The sequence below is a fragment of the Coffea eugenioides genome, unplaced genomic scaffold (assembly GCF_003713205.1).
Source record: "Coffea eugenioides isolate CCC68of unplaced genomic scaffold, Ceug_1.0 ScVebR1_2099;HRSCAF=3065, whole genome shotgun sequence".
In the NCBI taxonomy this organism is placed as follows: domain Eukaryota; kingdom Viridiplantae; phylum Streptophyta; class Magnoliopsida; order Gentianales; family Rubiaceae; genus Coffea; species Coffea eugenioides.
The window spans coordinates 18,558-42,254 of record NW_020862554.1 but is presented as its reverse complement, the minus strand read 5'-3'; the positions used below and the strand labels follow the sequence as shown (position 1 = coordinate 42,254).

Here is a 23,697-nt window from a genome sequence, read left to right as displayed (position 1 = left end):
TTTGAGATGAAAAAAATGAACTTTAATCAAGGAATTCAACCTCTCGATTTGAGCAAATGTTGTTTTTAATTCGTTAGAAAAAAGATAAAATGCATGTTTTGATCATTTTATATATGCGCACATTAATTATTTTGACAAAAGAATAATTTAGGATGCATTTTAAGCAATTGGGCTAAAAAGTGTAGTTTTGAAAAGTTAGAAAATTCTACAAAAAAACTGCAGAACAGAGAAAATACAGTTGAAAACTCGACCTTGAGATCACATATTCTGTTGCCGCGTATTGCATTCTGCTAATTTTACAGAGAAAACGTGACCTCGAATACGCAACCTTGAGATCACGTTTTTGAAGGCCGCGAATTTGATTCTATAAATTTTCAACAGAATATGAGAGAAGAAAATGCGAGTTCCTTGATTTAAAAGAAGAAAATGCGAGTTCATTGATTCATTTCTTCTCTTTTTCTTCTCCTTACATTTTCACACACCCACACACATATAATTCACAAATTCTCTCTTTTATTTTATTTCCTTGCATACAAACATCAACACAACACCTTTTAACGACTGCAGCCTTTTTAATCGATTGAAATTCAAGAAAAACAACAAAAAATTTGATTTTAGGAGGATTAAGGACTAGGGTTCTTAGTTCTTAAATTTATCAATCGGGGTCAATTGGGGTGTTTTCAATAGGGTTTTTTTTGCATAATTTTCATCACCAAACATCCTTCTTCTGATTGAGATACCATGACACGCGAAAAAAGACCTGTTATTCACGAGTATTCTTCCTCTAGCATCAAATATAGTGAAGGAAACAAAGAGATGGAGGTGAGTGAGTAATTCGAAAAAAGTGAAGAAGAGAGATCTCATTCAACCCAATATGTGAGAAAGTGTCAACGGGGGAATACATCTAGTCGTGCTAAGGCTGATATTTATGATAGTGCCAAGTTTTCAATTCAGAGGAATCAAGAGTGGCATGAACCACGCGCTAACTTGGAATTCATTTTTGAAAAACATGTTGGTTCAGAGATTGAGACGGTTTATTATATCTTTGAGGCGTTTACCCAACTTGGTTGGGCGCTGATTCTCACGTTGCTGAGTCATTGCTACCCGGATTTGGTGTACGAGTTTTATGCCAATATTATCAACAAGGCAAGCCACAGTGAAGAGTTGGTGGACTCGTGGGGGCGTGGTATTCAAATTTACTTAACTCGTGATCTCTTAGCACGCGTATTAGGTTGTAACATTGGTCCAGTTATTGATTTGAAGAAGGGGTTCGTTGCTCCTAATAAGAGATGAGATCCATCACACATCATGTCTCAGTTTGGTCTCGAGTACCAACCTTTCCATTCCCCAAGAAAAGAGACAATAGTTGCTAGCGTTTTCGACACTCACCATTGCCTCATTATCTATATGATGGCGCACAATATGATTCCAAAGAAGAGCAGTCATGGAGATGTCCGAAAAAGTGACATTTATTTTTTGGATTACATGTTCCATAATCGGGAATCCTCCTACGCTCGCATCCCACTACCAAACATCATCATCAGTTATATAAGGTCAATGGTGAGATGGCGCACTACTTCTTTCAAACTTGTCTTTCCCTGTCTCCTGTCTTTAGTGTTTGAGCAGGTAGGAGTTAATTTGCACGGAGTAACTCGGGTAACTGTCCGCCCTAGCATAGAGTTATCAGTTTCTTGACTCATGCAGTGGGAATTGCTATGGAGCATCTTCCTCTACCAACTTAGCAGTGACGATAGAAGGCATATCATGGCCAAGATGAAACTGGACCCTCCACTGTTGCTCCACCTCCGCTACCACCTCAATCCAATTAGCAAAGGTTTTTTAGTCATTTGGATACAATTGAATATTACTTGAGTTCAATGGACATTCGCATGCAGCAGATTGAAGATCATTTGGACATACCTCCACCTCATCGACATGATGAAGCTGCATATGATTAAAAACGCCATCCTCTTAATGCCAAATGCCTTTTGCTTTTGTTTCCATGTTTCTTAGTAGTTTTCTTTCATCATTTCCTTGTATAATGTTTACTTTTGCACTTATTATTTTGTACTTAGGGACTTGTGGCAGTTTTATTTGATTTTGGTCGTTGATTGTTGATTACTTGGGACTCAAGGTTGAACTGGACTGTAGCCATTGAAATAGGGAGTAAATTATTTTTATTTTGCTTTATTTTCTTTTCCTATACATTGAGAACAATGTGTATGTTAAGATTGGGGGGGAGGGAGGGGGAGAAATGCATTAAGTAAAAGTTACTGTTGCGTTTAAATATTTGGACATGTTATTGGGAAATTGTCTTATGTTTAAAATTGTTGATTCTTGGGTACTGTTGGCAGGGAGTTTCGTCCAGTTTTAAGCAAAAAGTTTGTCAAAATTTTTTCTAAATCTTGTCCACAATTCAAAATTTGCCCCAAAATTTTGATAAGTTGTTCATTTGAGTCCACAAATACATGATGATTAAGTCCCTTTTTGTTTAAATTTTTCCTATAATAGTGAGATGAAGTAAGTAATTTGAGAAATCAATGTTCACTCGATTGGAAAGCAGTTATTATGTGATTACTACTATTGCAGGTGAAAAAGTATATATTGTAAAATAGGAAAAATTATGCCTTTAATTTTGCATGATAATTTTTTTTTTTTTTTTTTAATAAAAGGGGAGAACCCCCCAAATTTTATTCAACAGCAACAAAATCATACGACGAAGGAAGCAAACCCTCCCTTCAATACATGCCAGAAAAATAAGAAAATACCTAACAACTAACGTTTCGAATATATGGATAGCCCATTGCATCCAAGTTAATCAACGACCGAGCCCTACTTGGAAGCAGATGATGAGATTGGAAAGTAACAAATGGACTCTCCAAAGATAAAGCCGCTAGGCTGTCTGCCACAGCATTCGCCTCACGATAGATATGCGTAATGGTCCCCTGCACCTTACCTAACAACAACCGAATCTGGCTTAAAATGCTACACAACGGCCACTTACCAATCGATTGACTAGTAACCAGCCGGGCCAACACTAGAGAATCTACTTCTACTAAAATATCTGACAACCCTGTCCCAACACACCACTGTAGACCAGTTAACAACGCTAACCCTTCCGCATGTACCACCTCACATTCCCCAAACTCCTTATAAAAAGCACCAAGCATCTTCCCTTCAAAATCCCGTACCACTCCTCCGCCTTTCGCCAACCCATTTGACACACTTGCGTCGGTGTTCAGCTTGACTGCCCCTCGAGGAGGCTTCCTCCAAGATATAGCTTGCGGACAGAAAGATTTATGTGGTTTGAGCTGAAAATACCGTGCAAAGTAGGTATCCGTATCCCCCTCCAACTGAGACCTTTTCAACATACACGCAGCCCCCAGAGCAACCAACCACCCATTGATGTCTGAAATAACTTTAAAGCAAGCCGAGGGAACATTACCAAACCGAGCGTCATTTCTACTACGCCACAGAAACCATAACACTACAACAGGTATAACACACCGAACATGATCCAAACGCCCACTCCCAGAAGATTGAAACCACACCACTAGCAACGAAGAAACGCATGAGAATGAAGTCCACGGGATACCGCAAGCGCGGAAGAAATGCTTCCAGACAGCACTTGCCAAGTTGCCCTGCACAAAAATATGATGCAAAGACTCCTGTGAATCACCACAACAATCACACTTGGAAGCCAATGAAAACCCTCTAGAACGGAGCTTGTCATCCAACGGCAGAAAACCAGCCAAAATCCTCCAAACAAGGTAAGACATCTTTAACGGCAGCAATGGACACCAAATTCCGCGCCACACCAAAGACAGGTTACGCCGCTGTCTAATTAAATCCCATGCAGACGACACAGTGAACCTACCATCCGTTGAAGGAGCCCAAACCAATTCATCCTTAAGAGCTGGATCAACACTTGTCTGCAAAATACTATTAACGACCGATCGAGGAAGAACCTGGAGCAAACGTTCAATATTCCACCCTGTAGAGCTATAGAACTCAGCTACCAAACAATGAGGAGGCTCCCCATCACACTGGCTACTAAGCGGTTCGTCAAAAAGCCAACGATCGTACCAGAAATCGACAAACCCCTCACCAACACGCCAACGAAAATTGGCTTCAGCAACAGTCCGAACTGAGCAGACCCGCTTCCATATTGCCGACCCAACACCAACCTCTGCCGAGGACGGATGTTGGTCACCAATGTACTTTCGATGCATGAACCTTGCCCACGTAGAATTCTTTTGACGTATTCTCCACCATAATTTCATTGCAAACGCCTTCTCTACATCCAGCAGTGATCTGAAACCCAAACCCCCTTCTGCGACTGGAAAACATAATTTCTCCCAGGAAGACCAATGAATCCGTCTCCCATCCTTGCCATCCCACAAAAATGCATTAAACAGCCTACCTAGCCTTAGAAAAATCCCCTTCGGTGGTTTAGAAACCTGCAATAAATAAATAGGCATTGAGTTCAACACATGCCGAAACAATATGATCTTCCCCCCAGCAGACAAGAAGCGGGAACTCCAATGAAGAAGCTTTGCTCTAACAGAAGCAAAAACTCCATCAAATAAAATACTCCTACTACGGCCACGAAACAGTGGCACTCCCAAATATCTCACAGGCCAAGATTGCCCTTGAAACCCCGTAGCTTGTTGAATTAAAGTGATGGTATCCGAAGGAATCTTCGACGAACACAGAAACCTACTCTTGGCAAGATTTATTTTTTGGCCAGAAAGAATTTCATACTCTCGCAACAAGGACGACACAGCTTGCAGACAGTCAACCGATGCCCGTGTGAAGATAACCATGTCATCAGCAAACGCAAGAAACGGGACCAGCCCCCCCTTACTCAAAAATCTAAACCTCGGAGTGTTAGCAACCAGCTGCTGAAGTCTCCGTCCAAGGAATTCCGATACAAAAAGGAAAAGAGTAGAAGATAGAGGATCCCCCTGACGTACCCCTCTAGTCGATTTGAAAAAACTCGTGAGCTCCCCATTAACCAATACAGAAAACCACACGTTGGATATTAACCGAAAAACCAGATCTACCACACCTTCCTTAAAGCCAAATTCACGAAGCATGTACAAAAGAAACCCCCATTCCACCCTGTCATAGGCCTTCTCCATATCCAATTTCAAAATTACATTAGGATGACGCAATTTCTTGTCCAAATCCAGAATTAATTCCTGAGCGAGGAGGACATTATCCTGTATCCCCCTGCCCGGTATAAATCCAGTCTGAAACTCCAAAATCAACTTAGGAAGGAGTGTATTAATGCGGGTAGACAAAATTTTCGAGATGATCTTCGAACTAACGTTAGATAAGCTTATTGGTCGAAAATCTTTCCACTCACATGCACCCTCCTTCTTAGGCAGTAATGTGATCGTGGTACTTGAAAATCCGCGGGGCATCGAGGCACCAGCGAAGAAATCCTGCACCGCATCCATGAAGTCGTCCTTGATACACTCCCAGCAACTTTGATAAAAACCCCCTCCAAACCCATCGGGTCCCGCAGCACTCTGAGAGTCCAACGAGCATATAACCGTGTGAACTTCTTCTACCGATGGAGACTTCAGCAACATATCGTTCTCTTCTGGCGTAAGTTTAGGCAGCTCAAGTGACGGCCTGATGCCAGAACCTGCAGCGCGGTCTGCTGTGAACAACGTGGAGAAAAAATCACTTGCTGACAGCTTAATATCCTCTATACTATCAAACCAACTGTCGCCACTTCCCCTGATGCGTGCAATAAAATTACAACTGCGTTTTTGCTTAACTGCTGCATGGAAAAAAGAGGTATTAGCGTCACCCTCTTTGATCCATTTAATCGCAGCCTTTTGTCTCCAAAATTCACATTCCAATGCTAGCTCCCGAGAATGAAGTGCCCTAGCCTCGTGAACTGCCGTCCTAGACACCGTATCCCGATTCTGATCATACAAAATTTCCTTGGCCAATAAATTGTCCGCTGCCTGTTTGACCCTTTGAGAGACATTCCCGAAAACCTCCACATTCCATCGAGATAAAGCTCTTTTAACCACCTGTAACTTATTAAAGAATTTCTGCATTCCCACTCCAGAAACAGACTGAGACCACGCCAACTTGACTGTTTGTTGAAAACTGGAGTGACCGCGCCAGACATTGAGGAACCGGAATGATGATCGCCTTGTCGATGTACTACCCCCCTTGACTAGCAACGGACAATGATCAGACCGCCCCCGTTGAAGATGAGCTACTCTAGTCATCTCAACATCTGCGAGCCAGGCGGCATTAACGACCGCTCGATCCAGCCGCTGCCACATGCGACCATTGGTCCATGTGTAAGCAGACCCATCAAATTGAACTGGAAATAAGCCACTGCGGTGTAAAGCTGAGTTGAATTCTTCCAAATCACGCATATTCGGAGAAGATCCTCCAATCCTTTCCTCCGCGCAAGTAATAACGTTGTAGTCTCCTACAGCAATCCACGGAAGAGTAACGGACATGGAAAAATGCTCCAAAGCCTCCCATAGCCTTCTCCTACCAATTCTGTTACACTTCGCGTAGACAGCTGAAATAATAAAAGAAGAGCCAGAAGGGAAAGACAAATAGACATGGACCAATTGATCCGCAGCTTCTACAAAAGAATATCGAACATCCGAACACCAGAATATCCAAATTTTGATATTCACGAAAGACCTAGCAAAGTCAAACCCCAAAAACAACTGCACACTCCCCAGATGAGAGACATTGGCTAACGGTTCCAAAAGAATCAGTAACCTAATATTATTTGATCTACAAGTACAACGAATATACCGCAATGACTCCTTGTTCGTTGCACCCCGAATGTTCCACACTATAAACTTAATCGGATTTAACATTATTAGACCGAAGATTATAATGCGCAGATGAATTCATACCTTCTCGTTTCCTGGATTGCCTAGGACGACCCTTGTGTCCTTGAATCAACTTTTGCAGTAATTGAGAATCCGTATCATCCAGACACCCTCCAACCGGATCATAACAAAGCTTAGATGCTTTGATTCTGCTGGGTAAGCGATCCTGAAAACTTTTCAACTCCACCAAAGAAATCCCTCGCCCCCCTGACCGCCCTTCAGAACTAGACCGCACCAGACGAACACGATCGTGATTCCGCATAGGAGAGAGCGAAGAGGAATGCCGTTCATGGTTCGGCCCTTCAGACGCAGTTGCAATTAGCAGCCCACGATTATCCCCGTCAGAAATGAGGATATCATCTGATAACTCCTGAAACGGGGAAGAAGAAACTTGGCGACCTAAGGCAAGCAAATTCTGCGTATCTTCATCAGCCCCCAGAGAGGTATTTGAAAGAACAGGAACATGAACAAGTACAGTAGCTTGAGGAAAATTTCCCTGACTAGGATTAGCAGACTGAGGTGGCAAGTCAGCAGCAGCCTCCGGTGCCACCGGTGCATCTGGCGCTTGTATCCCCGGAACTTCCACTACCCCAGAACCCGCAACAGGCAGAGAGGCATCAACAGCAGATACCCCCTTTGGTTGAAAAACTTGTCTGACGTGCGTTTTAGATGATGGACCAGTACGAACCGGCCTCAATTCCGGATGTTTGCGATGACAGATGGCTTCTGTATGGCCAATCAACGGGCAAAACCCACAATAAGAAGGATAAGCTTCGTATTCAATTTTTTGCCAAAAACCCCACTGATCATCTCCGATCCAAATCCTAGATTTGGGAGGTTGCAATACATCAACCTCCAACAAAATACGGGCAACAGAAGGGCGTTTCAATGAAGCCGTAGCCTCATCCACTTTCAAAGGTCGGCCAAGTAGGGTACCGAGTTTAAGCAGAAATTGCTTTTCGAAAAACGGCAGTGGAAGACCCGGAAAATTGACCCAAACTGGTGCAATGGATGACTCAGCTCCTGGTTTAAAATCAATTGTCCATTTCGACAGAGACATATGAAACTTGCCAACATACCAAAACCGACGACACCAAAGCCTGGTGTAATCTTCCTCCTCTGATGGACGTAAAAGAATGTGCTTGGAATCTAACAAACCTATTGGGCACTCGCCCCTCAACCCCAACGAAACAATAAACTTGCGAATAAGTTCCATGGAAGGGCGGCCTACGACAAATCTGCCGACCAACGCATTTGAGTAGGGCGCTGCTATCTGCAACATATCTTGACGAGAAATCACCAACGAAGGCTCCCCCTTGTATGTACTAAGAAGGCCAACACCACTTGATGCGGATGACGGAGATTGCGAAAGAACAGATGCAAACGTCTTCGCTGGTCGAACGAAAGGCGGCGCCTCCCCATGCAGGAGAGCCGCCATGAGAACCTAACCCGAACCCTACGTGTGTCTTAGAACCCAGAGAGAAAATCGGCTCGCTCTTCCAAAATTGATCTTCTTGTTCTTTGCATGATAAATGAAGTCTCTCATCTTACTTTCTTTTACATGTAATTGATTATATAATTGTTAAAGTATTTTCTTCCTTGTATCTGCATTATTGAGGGCATTGTTCATAAAAAAAAAGAAAAGAAGAAAAGAAAGAGAGAGATCAAATAAATTCTTGTACCGAGTAATCGTAAGTGTTTATTTAAAAATGTCGACTTTCACATAACAAGATATTTGAATTAAGGAGTAATAAGTGAAGTGTCGAGCAATCGGGGATTTTTATTTAAAAATGTTGATTTTCAAGTAAAAAGACACTTTCACCCTTTCAAAAATGAATAAAAGAGAAATAAAGTGAATAATTCTCTCTTAAAGTTCATAAAGTTAACATTTCATTTCAAAAGAAGAATCTCTAAGGTGACTATATAGGTTGGTTATTTGTGGAATTAGGTGAGATAGAGGGATTGATTTTGTTATGTTGAATTTTGGGTATAATTATCTCTCTCTTATATGATATAATGAGTATTGTAGGTGATATGAATGGTTGCATAATAGAAGCTTGCTGAGTTGAGAGAAATTGATATTCAAATTCACTTGATTTGTCTTACTTCTTAAATCATTGTTGGATTATTTTTCTTATTGCTTGAGGACAAGCAATGATTTAAATGTGGGGGAATTTGATAAGTGTTTATTATATATGGATATTAGTAGCATTTTGTGTGTGTTTTTGATATAAATTAGGATGATTTAAAATATAACTTACTCCCTAAGTTTCTAAATTTTGCAAGTTTCATTTGATCAACCTAATGTGCAAAAGTTGGTCATATTTACAGGAATTGAGGTGAAGTCGCAACGTTGGATCGAGATGGATTCGATTCAAAGTCTAACTCTTGATTCAATGGTAATTCGGAAAGTAGAAGATCAAATACAAGTATTAATGGTGCATTGCATGAAAAAATATTTGGACATGATGATTAGTGAGGAATTGGAACAGAAAACAATTGGGAAATCAATCCAGAAGGCAATTTGCACCTCAATACGCGGCCTTAGGTCACGTATTGGGTGATCGCATATTCTGTCATGTTTTTCTGCAACTTACTTTATTTTCACACTACTTTTCAGCTCAATTTTACCTTAGAATTTCAATTGCACATGCTCAAGATTCCTTACGGAAGAGAAAAGGAGATTTATGTCATATCATTTTTTCACTTTTTTGACTCTCTTAACATTATATATGTAAGAATCATTGAAGAGAGGCAGAGTTCTTGGAAGTTCTAAGTAGTTCTTGGTAGACATTAGTTTTAGTTCTTTCTCATTCTCTTTAGATAAAAACTTGTAAGAAAAACTTGGAGAATTCATTGTATCACTCATTTTGTTGAAGAAATAAAAGATTTGGCAGCTTGTTCATCATCTTGGCTAAGGTTTCTCTGTGTTTTTCTTTACTTGTGATTCATTATGTTTGCATGTACTGAAGTTATGCTCTTTAATTTCTTATATTACATGAGTAACTAATTTTCTAAATCTGGGGAATAGATGAAACTTATGGCTACTTGATATGTGTTGAATATGATTTACTCTTACTACCTCTTGTGTTAACTTGTCTATTTATGCTTGCTTATCGCTTATTGTTACTTGATTACCAATAGCAAATTTTTAGTTGTTATTATTCAATAAAAATTGTTAATAATGATGGAACATAAGAGTTTTAGGAGTAGACTCATAAGAATAGATATACATTTAAGTGGATTAACTTTGCATTTCATGAAAAACAAAAGAGTAGATGTGGTTATTCACCATGAGAATAGAAAAAACTAGACTATTCTAAACCACTACATCATCAGAGTGAGTTTTGATAAATTTGTAAATGAATCTCTAGTTAAATAAAAGTAGTAACAAGAGGTAAATGTATTCACTTATATCTTTGTGCCATAACTGAACTTTACCTCCATAGACTCAAGTATTTAGTGACATTTTTTCATTATTATCTTGCAAGTTATTTAGTTAAAATAGTTAGATAGCAAGTACTGTTATTTCTTTTGCCTTCATTTGATAGATAGTCTAAATAATAGAGTAAGTAAAGGATCTAGTCTTTGTAATAGCTGCTTTTCATGGGATTGACCCAATATATGCTCTAAACTACTATTTGACATTTATACTTGTAGTCAAATAGGTATATTTTGGATTAAACTTGCATTTATATTGAGAACCTGTCAGATAACATGATTCCATTATCACCCCTCATCTACTACATTATTTATTCATTGATTTAATACCAACTCACACATTAAAGAAAAACACTTAAAATTTGCTGCTTATTATTAGAGATGAAATCATATATAGCATCACAAATAATAGTATATCGGTTTATATTTTTCATTTAGTATAATATCCAAATTAATCTTTTCAATTACATACCCATGTCAAACACGATCAACAACAAATAATCACAAATTTTGCAACTAAAATATTACTTAGAACAAACTTTAATTTCATAAATATTTTTGTCAATGTATTAAGGTTAGTTGCCAAGGTTTTTAAGGTATTAAAATTTGCTTTTGTATTTTTTTATTATTTGTTGTTGGTCATAGTTAACAATGAGTTCGTAATTAAAAAAAGTAATTTGAATCTTATATTAAATGAAATATATAGAATGATAATTTTTGATGCCATATAAATTTAAACCCTATTAATAAATAGTAAATTTTAGTGTTTTCTTTAATATTTGGAGGGTATTCGATTAATTAAACAATTTAGTAGATGAGGAGTAATGGTGAAATCATATTATTTTCTCTCTCCTAATATCACTTTTTAATTATTTGGTGGATCTAGATGGTACAAGACAATAAATCTCATGGGTGGTTAATATAATTTTGAAAACTTGGTTAATATAATTTTGAAAACTTGGTTAATATAATTTTGAAAACTTGAAGGGAGACAAGTGAAATAGTCAGAAATCTCAAGGGAGATTTCTAAAATTATCCCTAAACCCAATTCAAAAACCTCCCCTAAGGTTCTGACAATTTCACTCGCCTCCCATTGTGTTTTGCAATATAACACTAACCTTCTCTATAGTGTTTCATTGGGAATAAAATTACTCATATACCCTAAGATATTGTACTTTATTTAAAATTAACATTTGGCAATTAAGAACTTGGGTATTAATTAGCTGTTAGTAACTAATAAACGAAAATAGCTATTGGAAATTTTTTTAATGATGAACGGTAACCTGTGATTACAAAATAGTGTCAATGGATGTACTAAATATTTGTTCACTCTCAGAAATTGTTAATATTTGTTCATTCTCAGAAATTGATACATCAAACAGTAATTTTTCTAAATTTTTTGTAATCTCAAAAATCTTCATAGCTGATTTGTGATTGCACTTGAAATATTTGTTCTTGATGCTAAAGAATGTGCATGAATTTTATGATTTCCTTCTGTAGCTTGATAGGACCATAGTTTCCGCACATATACTTCACCTTCAACTTGCGAAGTTCACAGAAAATCATTATTTTCCCACCTCAAATTTTGCTGTTTCAAGTGAAAGTGAGATCCATCTTAATGCTTCTTATTGCTTTTATATACAAAATAGTAAAGACCTAAAAAAATAACTGTGGTAATCCAATGCACTAGCCATTGGTCCAACTTTGTAGGGAAAGTCAGTTGCTACTTATTTTTTGTTCTTTGCTATTTGCATTTACCTTTCCTCAGTTTTGTTAATTTGTTTTTTCATTTCTTTACAATACAACCAGTATATAGGCATAACAGGTATTTGTGGAATAAAACTTTTATCTCTCTCCTCAAAATACTTTTTTAATGATACTTTTTTATTTGCACTGATTTGGTTACCAAAATATTAACCTCAGGGGAGGTTAGTGTAATTTTACAAAGCTCAAGGGAGGTCAGTGAAATTGTTGAAAACCTCAACGGAGGTTTTTGAAATTATCCCTTGGGTTTAATTAAAAAAAAGTTTCTGATGCCTATTTAGGATTGCGATAATTTTTGAAAAGTATTTTATTTAATGAAACTTTTAATAAAAGCAATTATTAAGTATTCAAGTACTTTTAATTTTATTGTTTGGATGCATAGTTCAATGGATGCATTTGATTCATAAATTGGATGAAAAGGGGGGAGCTTCGTGACTTGGGAGGTAATGTCCTACGCGGTTTCTCATCCTTTTTGGGATCAAGGACAAATATGGAAGCGGAAGCCTCGGCATTACTGGAGGGTATGCTACTCTCCACAGATTTCCACTTTCTACAGGTTGAAATGGACTCTCAGGTTTTGCTGGCTATGGTGAATGGCAATGGAAGAATACCTTGGACGCTATGGAAGACTATCTCACGCATCCAAACCTTAGCGCTGGCCGCCAGGTCACCTTCACTCACGTTTATCGGGAGGCAAACGGGGTTGCCGGCGCACTTGCAGATCTAGCAAGTTCCACAGGTATCTGTCAAAGTTTTGGTGCTTCCACACTTCCGGACCATATACAGGGGCTAGCCCGCCTAGATAAGATGCGGGTGCCTTATGTACGTTTGGCTTAGCCTTACTGGCAAACGTTCAGACCAACTGTTGTATGCAGTGTGTCCTTTGAATAAATCTTGGAGTGACGCCCCCCCTCATGTGCGAGATTAGCCAAAAAAGAATTACTTATTTTTGAACTATTCATCCTAAGTTGAGTCAAAAAACCCTCTTTGACAAACCTACAACTAAGGTATTGATCAAATTTTAGTAAGACTAGACTTGACTTTTAATAGGGGTAAATCAATCAAAAATTTTAGTAGGAGCAAATTAATCAAAATTTTAATTTTATCAATAATAGGGGTAAAATAGTTTAAAATTTAGTTGTTTCATTGAAATGGGAAAATTAGTTCAAAATATAAATTTCTTCAGGGATAATTTCAGATACCTCCCCTGAGGTTTCTGACAGTCTCACTCTCCTCCCTTGTGGTTTCAAAAATATCACAAACCTCTATTGTCAGAATTTAGGTCCCATTTCTTACATCATCATGGTAAAAAAGACTTCAATACCCTCACAAGTCAGCTAATATTTTGTGATTATCAGGACAAATATATTCCAACTCATGTAATTATTTTTTTCTGTGCTATATCTAATCTCCCTTTTACATCTATACATAGTCAAATAACTAACACCTAACATGATGTACATTTTTTTAAACACCTAACCATTCCAAATTTATGCGTAACATTACACTACCTTTTATAGATATATACAGTCAAGTAACTAACATCTAACATAATGTATATATTTGTAAACTGATTGTACCTTATAGATCACCCAGTGTAAGGTGTTTATAGGCAAATTAGTATTAGTCATATAGATAAAATTACATACCCACTGCAACTTGTAAGGAGATGCACAAGTGGGTCAAAGCACCAATAACCATTCCAAATGTATACATACCATTGCACTATGCTTATTGCTGCGATGACTAATTGCAATATGCATGTGAACAAATAATTGCATGTTCAACAATTTCTATGCATCGTACTTGGTCGATAACACGGTGTATATTATTTCAACCAGATTGTACATTCACTAAGTATTTATATACATGCTACTTATTGAAGTAAACTACCTCTCTACTAAATATTTAATGCACTCTCATAAGCATTAATGGTTGATTTAATATGCAATTGAAACAAATAACTATCTAGTAAAAGCTTTTGATATAATATTATTGATGAATAACATATTGTATCTGAAATTATCCCTTTTTCCTAATTTATTTTTGGTTTTTATTAGTTTTCATCATTTCACTAATATAACTTGTACACTTATCTAAGGGGCATTTATGGAAACAAAATTCCTTCTCTTTCTTGAAAACACTTTTTTATGTTCACTTTTGACATCATGGACTGATTTTGTTACAAAATCCTAAACTTCAAGGGAGGTTTGTGATATTTTTGAAACCACAGGGGAAGAGAGTGAAACTGTTAGAAACCTTAGGGGAAGTTTATGAAATTATCCCATTTCTTTATTAGAAAGGGCAAATTTGTCCAAAAATTTTGTTATTTCATTAATATTGGCAAATGAGCAAGAAGTTTAGTCTTGTTAATAGTATGTGAAAATTAGTCTAAAATTATCGTATATCATTAATATAGATAAATTAGTCCAAAAGTTAAAATTTTATTAGTAAGGTCAAATTTGACCACAATTTTATTATGTTATTAATAGGGGCAAATTAGTCTAAAATTGAAATAGTATTATAGCCAGAAGGTAAGTTTATATAGCTATTAGAATAAAGCATTATTCTATTGGTTAGTACAAATAAAACCCTGTTTGATAATAGAATTCAGTACTTAAATTTAATGTCAGATTTTAATATGTTCATATGCGTTTGATAACCAAAACTTGAACATGAGAATTAATTAAGTGGCACTGAATTTTCTAGACAAAACTTGCTTCCAAAAATAAGGGACAAATTATTCTTATATATTCAAATGTATCAGATTTAGTACTTAATAATTCAATAATTTAATAAATTCAAACTTCAAATTTTACATTTCATACTTCAGTTTTCAAATTTCAGTTTTATCAAATGCACCCTAAGTCGAAATTGTCATCATCCCACCTCTTATTCATTTTGGGATAACCCTTATGGGATTATTTTATTCCCCATATGGGGGATTAATTGGGTTAGATAGAATATATAATTTCTTATATAAAATGCAACCGAATGTGGAATGACATAAGATTAGTAATCCAATCTTGTGTCATCACATGAAACAAACAAACCCTAAGTACTTATTGTATTGGATAATGTGTAATTTAAATATTTTGAAATGTATTTATCTCTTTATTTAGTTCATAGTATAGGATAAAACAGATTAAATTTAATATTTTATTTTTTAAAACACAAAAGCCATTCTAAAAGTACCAAATTTTAACTTTTGCTAAAAGTGCTTTTAACACAAAAAAAATTCACTACTAATTTTATAGGATTATGTTCACTAAACACCTCAAAAATACTTTTAACATCTAAAAGTACTTGTTTTACCAAAATCACCACAACCTTAAACGGGGCTTGAATTGAGTTTAAAAGTAAGTAACAACTTCTCAAAGGTATGTTCGCTACCTATGAAAATTTTACCCTCTTTCGATACCTATAATTAAAAGTATTAAAAGAATGTTATGGCTTGTTTGAATTTTTTGCCATTCGATACAATTGACATAGGATACGTAACAAAAATAGGTTATTGTTTGTAAAAAAAGGTAGCAAGTAATGATTATCATGCATATGAAAACAACCAATGAATCGTAGTAAGGATTATACTACCATATTAATGGTTTAAATTTGAATATTAATGTAAGCATAATTTATGAGTTCTCTAACTTGAGTTTAAAAATAAGACTCTCTATAAGCATGTTAGTTACCTATAGGGATTTCAAATCCGTCTCTCGAGCCTCAGCATCTACAATAAATATTGGGAGAGACTTGTAACTCACATGAGTTTTCTCTTTCACACTAAAATTACATAGGATGCTAAAAAATAAAGATAAAAGGGGTTAACATGTACAAAAATTAAAAAGAAAAGCAAATAAAGGTGGTATGTAAGAACACTAATACATAGTTTTATTAATAAGAATAATACTTCACAATAATAGTAGAAATTTAAAGATTTTGAGGTTCCTTGTTTTTTGTAACAGCAAATTTTGGGTTCATAAATAGAGTTTAAAAATAAGAACTTGTCATTTACGACTTGTAAGACTTCAAATCCTCCTCTCTAAAATCAAAAAAATATTAATCAAGTGTTGCAACTCGTTTGGATTTTCCCCTTTGTTTGTGTAAAAAAGGAAGCATATAAAGGTTTTTTTTAAACTCTGCTTTATTTATTCATCTGAAAGTCAAATACAGCAACAACTGACATCAGAACAAAAAATAAGCTAGCGACTCCTCCTACGGAAGCTAGGGAACCCTAATCTATCCATTCTTATATCATCGCGGACCAGAGGGGGTAGTGCAGCAAAGGAATCAAACAAGGAATCAACTCCCATATTGGCGCCCAGTGTAGCCAGCCTGTCCGAAAGTTTGTTTGCCTCTCTATAGCAATGTGTAATGGATCGAAATAGACATCGATATCGCATCAGATCTTCCAATTCCATCTGTATCAGCCCGGGGCATGCATGATCCCCTGATATGATCCGAACCAGGGATAGTGAATCCATTTCCAGATGCAGATCCAAATACCCCCGAGCAACGCACTGTTTAACCCCATGTACTAATGCCTTTAACTCTGCATGGAGGCTCGTGGTGATGCCAAGAAAACATGAAAACCCGAAAAGCAATCCCCCCTGAGAGTCTCGCACCACGCCTCCTCTTCCACTCAGCCCTGGATTTTCAAGAGAACAACCATCCGTATTTAACTTATAACCCTCACCCGGGGCCACCTATTTGACTAGCAAGATGATCATCATTTTTGGCCGAGCCTCCAAGGCTGAATGCAAACTCTCCCAAGAGCCAAGTAGCCATGATAGCGATGGAAATTGAACCTGCAGTAATTCGCTTAACCGGAACAAAGTTTAGGCTACCACCACTCCTCTCCCCCATCTGTCCTCCCCCTTGCATCAACGCCCTAGTTCTTGCGCGCCATAATTCCCAACAAATGATAGAAGGTAGGATACGATAAACAAAGGCCAAGTACCGCTGCGGAGCAGGGCGTAACCACCATGAGATTGCCATGTGCCGGGTCGAGCTGATACGAGACGGCACCCCCTCCTGAATCTTAAAAGCCCTTCACACCTGCGGGGCAGTTTCCCCTGTGCAAAAGAGATGGTTCAAACGTTTCTCCTGGGGCTTGGAGCAACAACAGCATCTAGAAGGATCTTGGACACCCAAGCGGCGCAACTGCTCCAGGAGAGACAATCTACCCGATAGCAAGCGAAGCATGAAAAATGAGATTGTGATTGGCAAGGACCTATGCTAGATACAAGCGGAACCAAATGACCCATGAGAGTAGGGTTGGACAAGCGACAAAGCCGTGGCAACCGAGAACTCCCCATTGGGAGTTAGCATCCAAACCATCCTGTCCTCCCCCAGAAGCGTTGGAGGCATGCTAGCCATCACAAGCCGCACCAACTCCGACTGCAACACCTGTGAGAGCAAGTGGATGTTCCAGTCTCCTCCAGTAACAAAATCCGTTACCTGCTGGTCCTAGAAAATCTCCACCCGTTGACATAGTGGACCGGACCCTATCCAGTTGTCATGCCAGAAATCCACTGACCCCGCCCGAACAATCCAGCCTATGTTCTCCTCCATTACCCCTTGGACCTCACACATTCGTCTCCAAGTATAAGAGCTTTTTATTCTCTCCTCTGCAAGGTAAAGGTGCCTTCCTCTACAATATTTGGAAGCAATAAAGGAAGCTCAAAGAGAGCGGCCTTGTCTAAACTTCCACCACTACTTCATGGAAAATGCCTATAAAATCTCAGTCATCCACCGGAGGCCTAAACCCCCTTCACCATGGGACCGACACAGGTCCGCCCACTTCATCCAATGGAATCGTGGGCCAAGCTTTGACGCACCCCACAGGAAGGTAGCCATAGCTCGCTCCAGCTCCCGCAAGACCCTCTTGGGTGGTGACGCCATCTCCAATAAGTGAATTGGCATAGAGGACAAGACATGCTTGAGCAGCACAACTCTTCCCCTCGACGATAGAATACGAGGCTTCCAAGATAAAATCTTGCGAATAACGCCCTTGCAAAACTCCACAAAATGCTCCTTTTTCCGTCTACCAATGAACAATGGGCATTCTAGGTATCTGACCGGAAACTGCCTTTTCTGAAAACCCGTCACCTGCCTGATAATACTGCAGCGGTGTGGGCCGAGTCGGGGATGCACTAAAAAACAACTCTTCTGTTTATTGATCTTCTGACCTGAGACTTCACAATACCCCTCCAGGACCCTCATTAATAAGTGCAAAGAAGACTTCAAGCCGCTAGTGAAGATGACCACATCATTCGCAAAAGACAGATGTGTGACAATCGGGCAACCGTGCAGAACCTTAAATGGATGAAACTGGCGTTGCTCTACTAAGGCATTCAAGGCCCTAGAAAGAGCTTCGGTTCCAATCACAAAAAAGGCTGGAGAGATTGGATCACCCTGTCGCAAGCCAAGCGTGGACGGAAAACACTGTGCGGCATGTCATTGACTAGAACTGAGAACCATATATTCGAGACCAGCCGCCAAATAGCATCAATCCAGGTCTCAGAAAATCCAAAGCGCCTCAAAATCTGCAAGAGAAAGCACCAAGACACCCTATCATAGACCTTCATCATATCCAGTTTGATCACCACATTTCCTTCGCGGGAAGGCTTCCCGATATTCGTCACAATTTCTTGTGCTAGCAGAAAGTTATCCGAAATCTGTCGCCCTTTAACAAAACCGCTCTGTTGGGGGGAGATGATTCTGGGTAGAAGCTGAATTAGATGATCCGATAGGATGCGGGAGATCACTTTATTGATGAAATTGCATAGGCTGATCGGGCAATATTGCATGAAATCTTGTGGACATGGAACTTTAGGAACCAAGACAATGGTCGTGGCGGTAATGCTTCGTGGCAACTCTACCCCGCAGAAAAAGCTCAAGACAGCCTTGTAGACGTCCTCCGCAACCACATCCCAAGCAAAGGTAAAGAACTTACCTGTAAACTCGACTGGGCCCGCCGCGTTCTCCCCATCTATTGAGAAGACAACCTTTTTTACCTCAGCCATGGTGGGGGGTTTCATGAGTCGGGTGTTATCTTGGTTAGTTACTAGCTTTGGAATAGCATCTAAGAACCCGTAAGAAGAAGAGTACGACTCTGTCGTGAAGAGCCTTTGGAAGAAGGAAATTGCCTCTCCACTGATGAGCTCCTCAGACTCCACCCATTCGCCATTAGAATCTCGAATCCTATGAACAATCACCCTGTTCCTCCTCTCAGCCACCACCGCATGGAAATACCTTGAGTTGCAATCCCTATCCTTCAACCACTTACCCCTTGCCTTCTGTCTCCAAAAGCCTTCCTCAATGGCCAACGTATTCCTCAGCCGCTCGTGGGATTCATTTAAACCACGTAAAGCTTGGTCTGACGAGTCCTGCTCTTGAACCATTTCCGCCTTCGACACCGCACTTTCCGCTTCTTTAATAGCTTGGAATGTCACCAAAGGACTCCTTGGACCATCCCTTCAGAATCTGCTAGCCAGCAAGCATAGTGGAGATCCGACCATCTCGCATGGCCACCCATCCCTGATGATATCTTAAAACCCTGCTTTGGTGGTTCACACATTTAAAAATTGGAATGGCTTTGGCTTGTTATCTAACCTAGTAGTAGCCGTCATTAAAAGTGGGGCATGATCTGACGGGTCCCTCGCCAGGTGCTGCACCAGAATATTATAACCCATGCGAAGGGCTTCCAAATTGAGAAGTAATCTATCCAGGCGTTTCCATACTTGGGCCCGCCCTTGCCTGTTATTGCACCAGGTATAGTTCGAACCGGAGAAACCTCCATTAGAGACTCCAACCTCCATCATGAACCACAAAAGTCCATCCCTTCGTTCAAGCGGAATGGCAGCCCCCCTCGTTTCTCCCCCTCATTGACTATCACATTAAAGTCTCCAACTAAGAACCAAGGGATATCAGACGGCCTATCTACCATCAAGTCTGCCCATAGCATCTCACGCTCTTGCACAGTGCACTTGAAGAGAAGCAAATGGTAGATGGGGACAATGAACATGAAGCGAGACATGCTGACACGACTCACCAACAATGGCGTAACAGAGAGGTGATTTATAGAAGACCCAAATGGTCCCCTATTGGTTTGAGACACTAAAGTCCATCCCCAACTTCAACCGTACATTGTTAATATTAACTAATTCCATTTTTGGTTCACAAATTGCCACCAATTGTAATGAATGAAGCTTAACTAAATTTTTGAGCCTTCGTAGGTTGGGGATGCTAGTAACATCCCTTATATTCCAAAACAACATTTTAATCATTGGACAACATAGTGAAGGAATTAAATGAACTGGACTTACTCGAGCGTAAGGTGCGATCGGATGGGAAACGAGCCTGCACACTCTGTTGTTTGGGCTGAACCACGCCTGGAGGACCTGCTCCCTTTGGAGAGTGGAGTAGCGCAACTGTTGTAACGACAACCGAATCGAGGTTAAGCGTATCAAAGAGCGACGCACTGCTCCTCAGGGGCCGACAATTTGCTGCACCACGAGGAGAAATACTTCCAAATCTCTCCTGGATATCACGAAGGTCCTCCAACCGCTCCCTGTCAGCCTCATTTCCAACATGCTACTATAATTCCCTCACAGGCACCTCGTCTCCCACTGTCCTCCATCTCCACCTCACCTACTTGCAAGGTTTGCACCCACTGTGCCCACTCCCCTCCTGCGATCATCTTATAAGCCACCAGTTGCTCCCGCTGCTGCTTACCGTTCTCCACCTCCCTCACTTCCTCCATCAAAACCCGATCAGCCATGTCACGAAGAATCCCATCCGTAGCCTGGACAATTGCCTCCTCCACCATTGTCTCCACGTCCGTCATGGGTACACCGTCCAAGGCCTGACCAGGTACCTGAGTTGCAACCACCATCTCCTGTTGAGTATGCTGACACCCCAAAACCAGCAGTGCCTCGGTGCTCCCAACGAACATCTCGTTGATGACGCTCGACATCTGCAACTCTCCACCACGCTGTTTGTCCACCTTAGCCTACTGCGGAGGCTGCGAGATGGCCCCTGCGATGGCATCCCCATTACTCAGCTGCTCCTTCGCTGTGGGCAACGCCTCCAAAGGCGCCTCACCCGTCGTGTTTACCATCTCAACTCCATGTGACACCTCTCTCTGTACTTTCAGATGCAACTCCAGGGCTGATGTAGGTCTCTCCTCCCGTGCCTTAGCTTCTGTACTCTGCGCTACTGCCGCCGCCAAGCGAAGCTCCGGGTGTTTAACCCTACAATCCGAATCATCATGCCCCTGTCGAAAACAACACATGCAGTACTGCGCCAGCCTTTCTAGTTCGAGCACCTGCCAGAAACCATCTTCCTCCCCGGACCTAAACCCCACCCAAACCCTCCTAGGCAGCACTTTCACCAAATCCACCTCCACTCAAACCCTCACTACACTAGGTCGAGATAACGAACTCGTTGCCGCATCCATGAAGAGTGGCCGCCCCAAGGGCGAAACAATATGAAAGAGACACTCTTTGTTGAACAGATGAATAGGGAGTTTTGGCAGGGAAAACCAAACAGGAACGATCGATGGCTCTTTATCTACATGGAATGAGGTTGTCCACTTGAAAACGCGCATCGGATAACCCATCACGTACCAAGTATGGCAACCCTAGATTCTATGGAAGTCATGTTCAGAATTCAAACGAATGATCACATGGCGTTGATTCAAAAGACCCACCGAGAACGAGGCCTTCAAGTCCAAGGTGTTGAAGAATTTCCGAATCTCCTCCATAGCCGGCCGCCCCCTAGAGAACTTGCCCACTAAGGCAAGATGGAATGGTGGCCCCTCCACCACCTGTTGAAGCATATAAAGGTTATCTTTTGCAATATAATAAATAAATAGCAACGTCAATAATAATAGTTAGGCTTTAAGATTTTAAGACTCCTTGTTTCTATAACCTCAATTTTTGGGAGTTTCCAAACTACATAGACACCAAACTTTACTCATTTTGAATTGATTTTATTTGTTAGATTTTACTAAGTGATTATTTTTTTATTTATTTTATTTCATTCTAAGACGACTTTTCTTATTTTTGTAGGTTCTATAAAGAAAAGGAAAAAAAAAACAAAACAAAAGAAAAGAAAGAAAGAAAATTATACCTGGAAGAGAAAAGAACAAAAAGAAAGAAAATTAGGACATTAGAGTTCAATTTTTCAAAAAATCATTTCATTAAACCCCAAAACTCAATCCCAAGACCCATTGAAAAAAAAACCCAAAAGAAAACCCAACAAAAAAGAAGCAAAAACCTCACAAAATAAGAAATAAAGCCCTAACAAAAGCTAGAAATTGGCGTAGACCTATAAGCTTATGAAAAAAAATTCTTCTTCTCACACATGGCAAGTGCACTACTATCTTCTTTACAATATAGGTGATCATTTCTTTGCAAGTTCTTTCTTGAATTAGTTAGAATCTTTTCCTCCATGCTTTGTTCATAATAGTATAAGGATAATGAAGCACTCTTTTATCTCTATCTAACACTAACAACCAATCCATCAAGGGATAAAAAAAATAACACATTATCTCCTTTTCAAAGTTTAATAAAAAACAAATGAAATAATTATTCCTGAAAACCTGATAGATGAAAAGCAATATTTAGCCAAGTTGAATTGATCCTATGATTGCGACTAGGGTTTGTGACTGCAACTAGGGTTTGCGGCTGTGGACGCTGCCATGGCAGTCCTCCAACCCCCTACTGGGGGCATTCCTCTCCAATCTTTTCCCGAAAATCCTTCACTGGTTTGTTCTCCACAAACTCATCCATGCCGTCTCTATCCATCTAGGCGACTCCATCCACTCACAAGGGAGAATCGGCTGTTCTGTTCTCTCAAGATGCTCTAGAAAACCTTGCTGCTCCTTATCGTTTTGCGTTAGTGGAAAAGTTCTCTAGGGGATGGCTTAAGCTGGAGGAAATACGTAGGTTACTTTTAATGCTAGATTTGTGAGAAACGGCCACGGTTGGCCTACTAGATTCATGACATGTGTTGGTGCAATTTCATAATGAAGCTGACCTCCACAGGTTCTGGTACAAGGGGATTTGGTATGTTCATGGGTTTCCGATGAGGGTCTTCAAATGGTCACCAGCGTTCTATGTTGATCGCGAACCATGTGAGGACCCGAATTTTACTTACATTTATTTTATTTTATTGGCTTATTTAATTATTTATTTAACCGTTTACTCCGAATAATTTATTTCAACCATTTTAAATCTATTTACATGGAACAAGGTCTCACTTATATTTTTAAAATGTCCCGTTAGCAAATTTAATTTTTCTACGGCTCGACTAGTAAGGAATAGCGAATACATATTTTTCGAGGCAATATTCGGTTCGAGAGTGCAATAATCTTGGAGAATTAAGAATGATTAATAGTAGATTAAGAAAAGTTAATTGAGGGATTAGACGTGAGTGAGTGAAACTAAGCTTTTACCGCGCGCGCGTCGAAAGTTTCTCGAAGGCCACACCGTGCGACTAATTGGAGATTGGAGGATTTAATACTAGACTAGTAAGTGTAAATAATTACAAAGTTAGAGGAATTACCTTGGAGGATTAGTGTATAAGTGTAACAAAC

The 23,697-nt window shown here is 39.6% G+C and overlaps 1 protein-coding gene across 1 annotated transcript; it reads right to left on the bottom strand.

Moving 5' to 3' along the window:
- Positions 1-1,713: 1,713 nt before the first annotated feature.
- LOC113756224 lies at positions 1,714-8,325 on the bottom strand. Its single transcript, XM_027299986.1, has 4 exons — positions 6,912-8,325; positions 2,781-6,628; positions 1,921-1,944; positions 1,714-1,815 (listed from the first exon to the last, which is right to left on the bottom strand). Exons 1-4 carry the CDS (start codon positions 8,323-8,325, stop codon positions 1,714-1,716), a joined length of 5,388 nt encoding a protein of 1,795 aa, XP_027155787.1.
- Between the last annotated feature and the right edge of the window lie 15,372 nt (positions 8,326-23,697).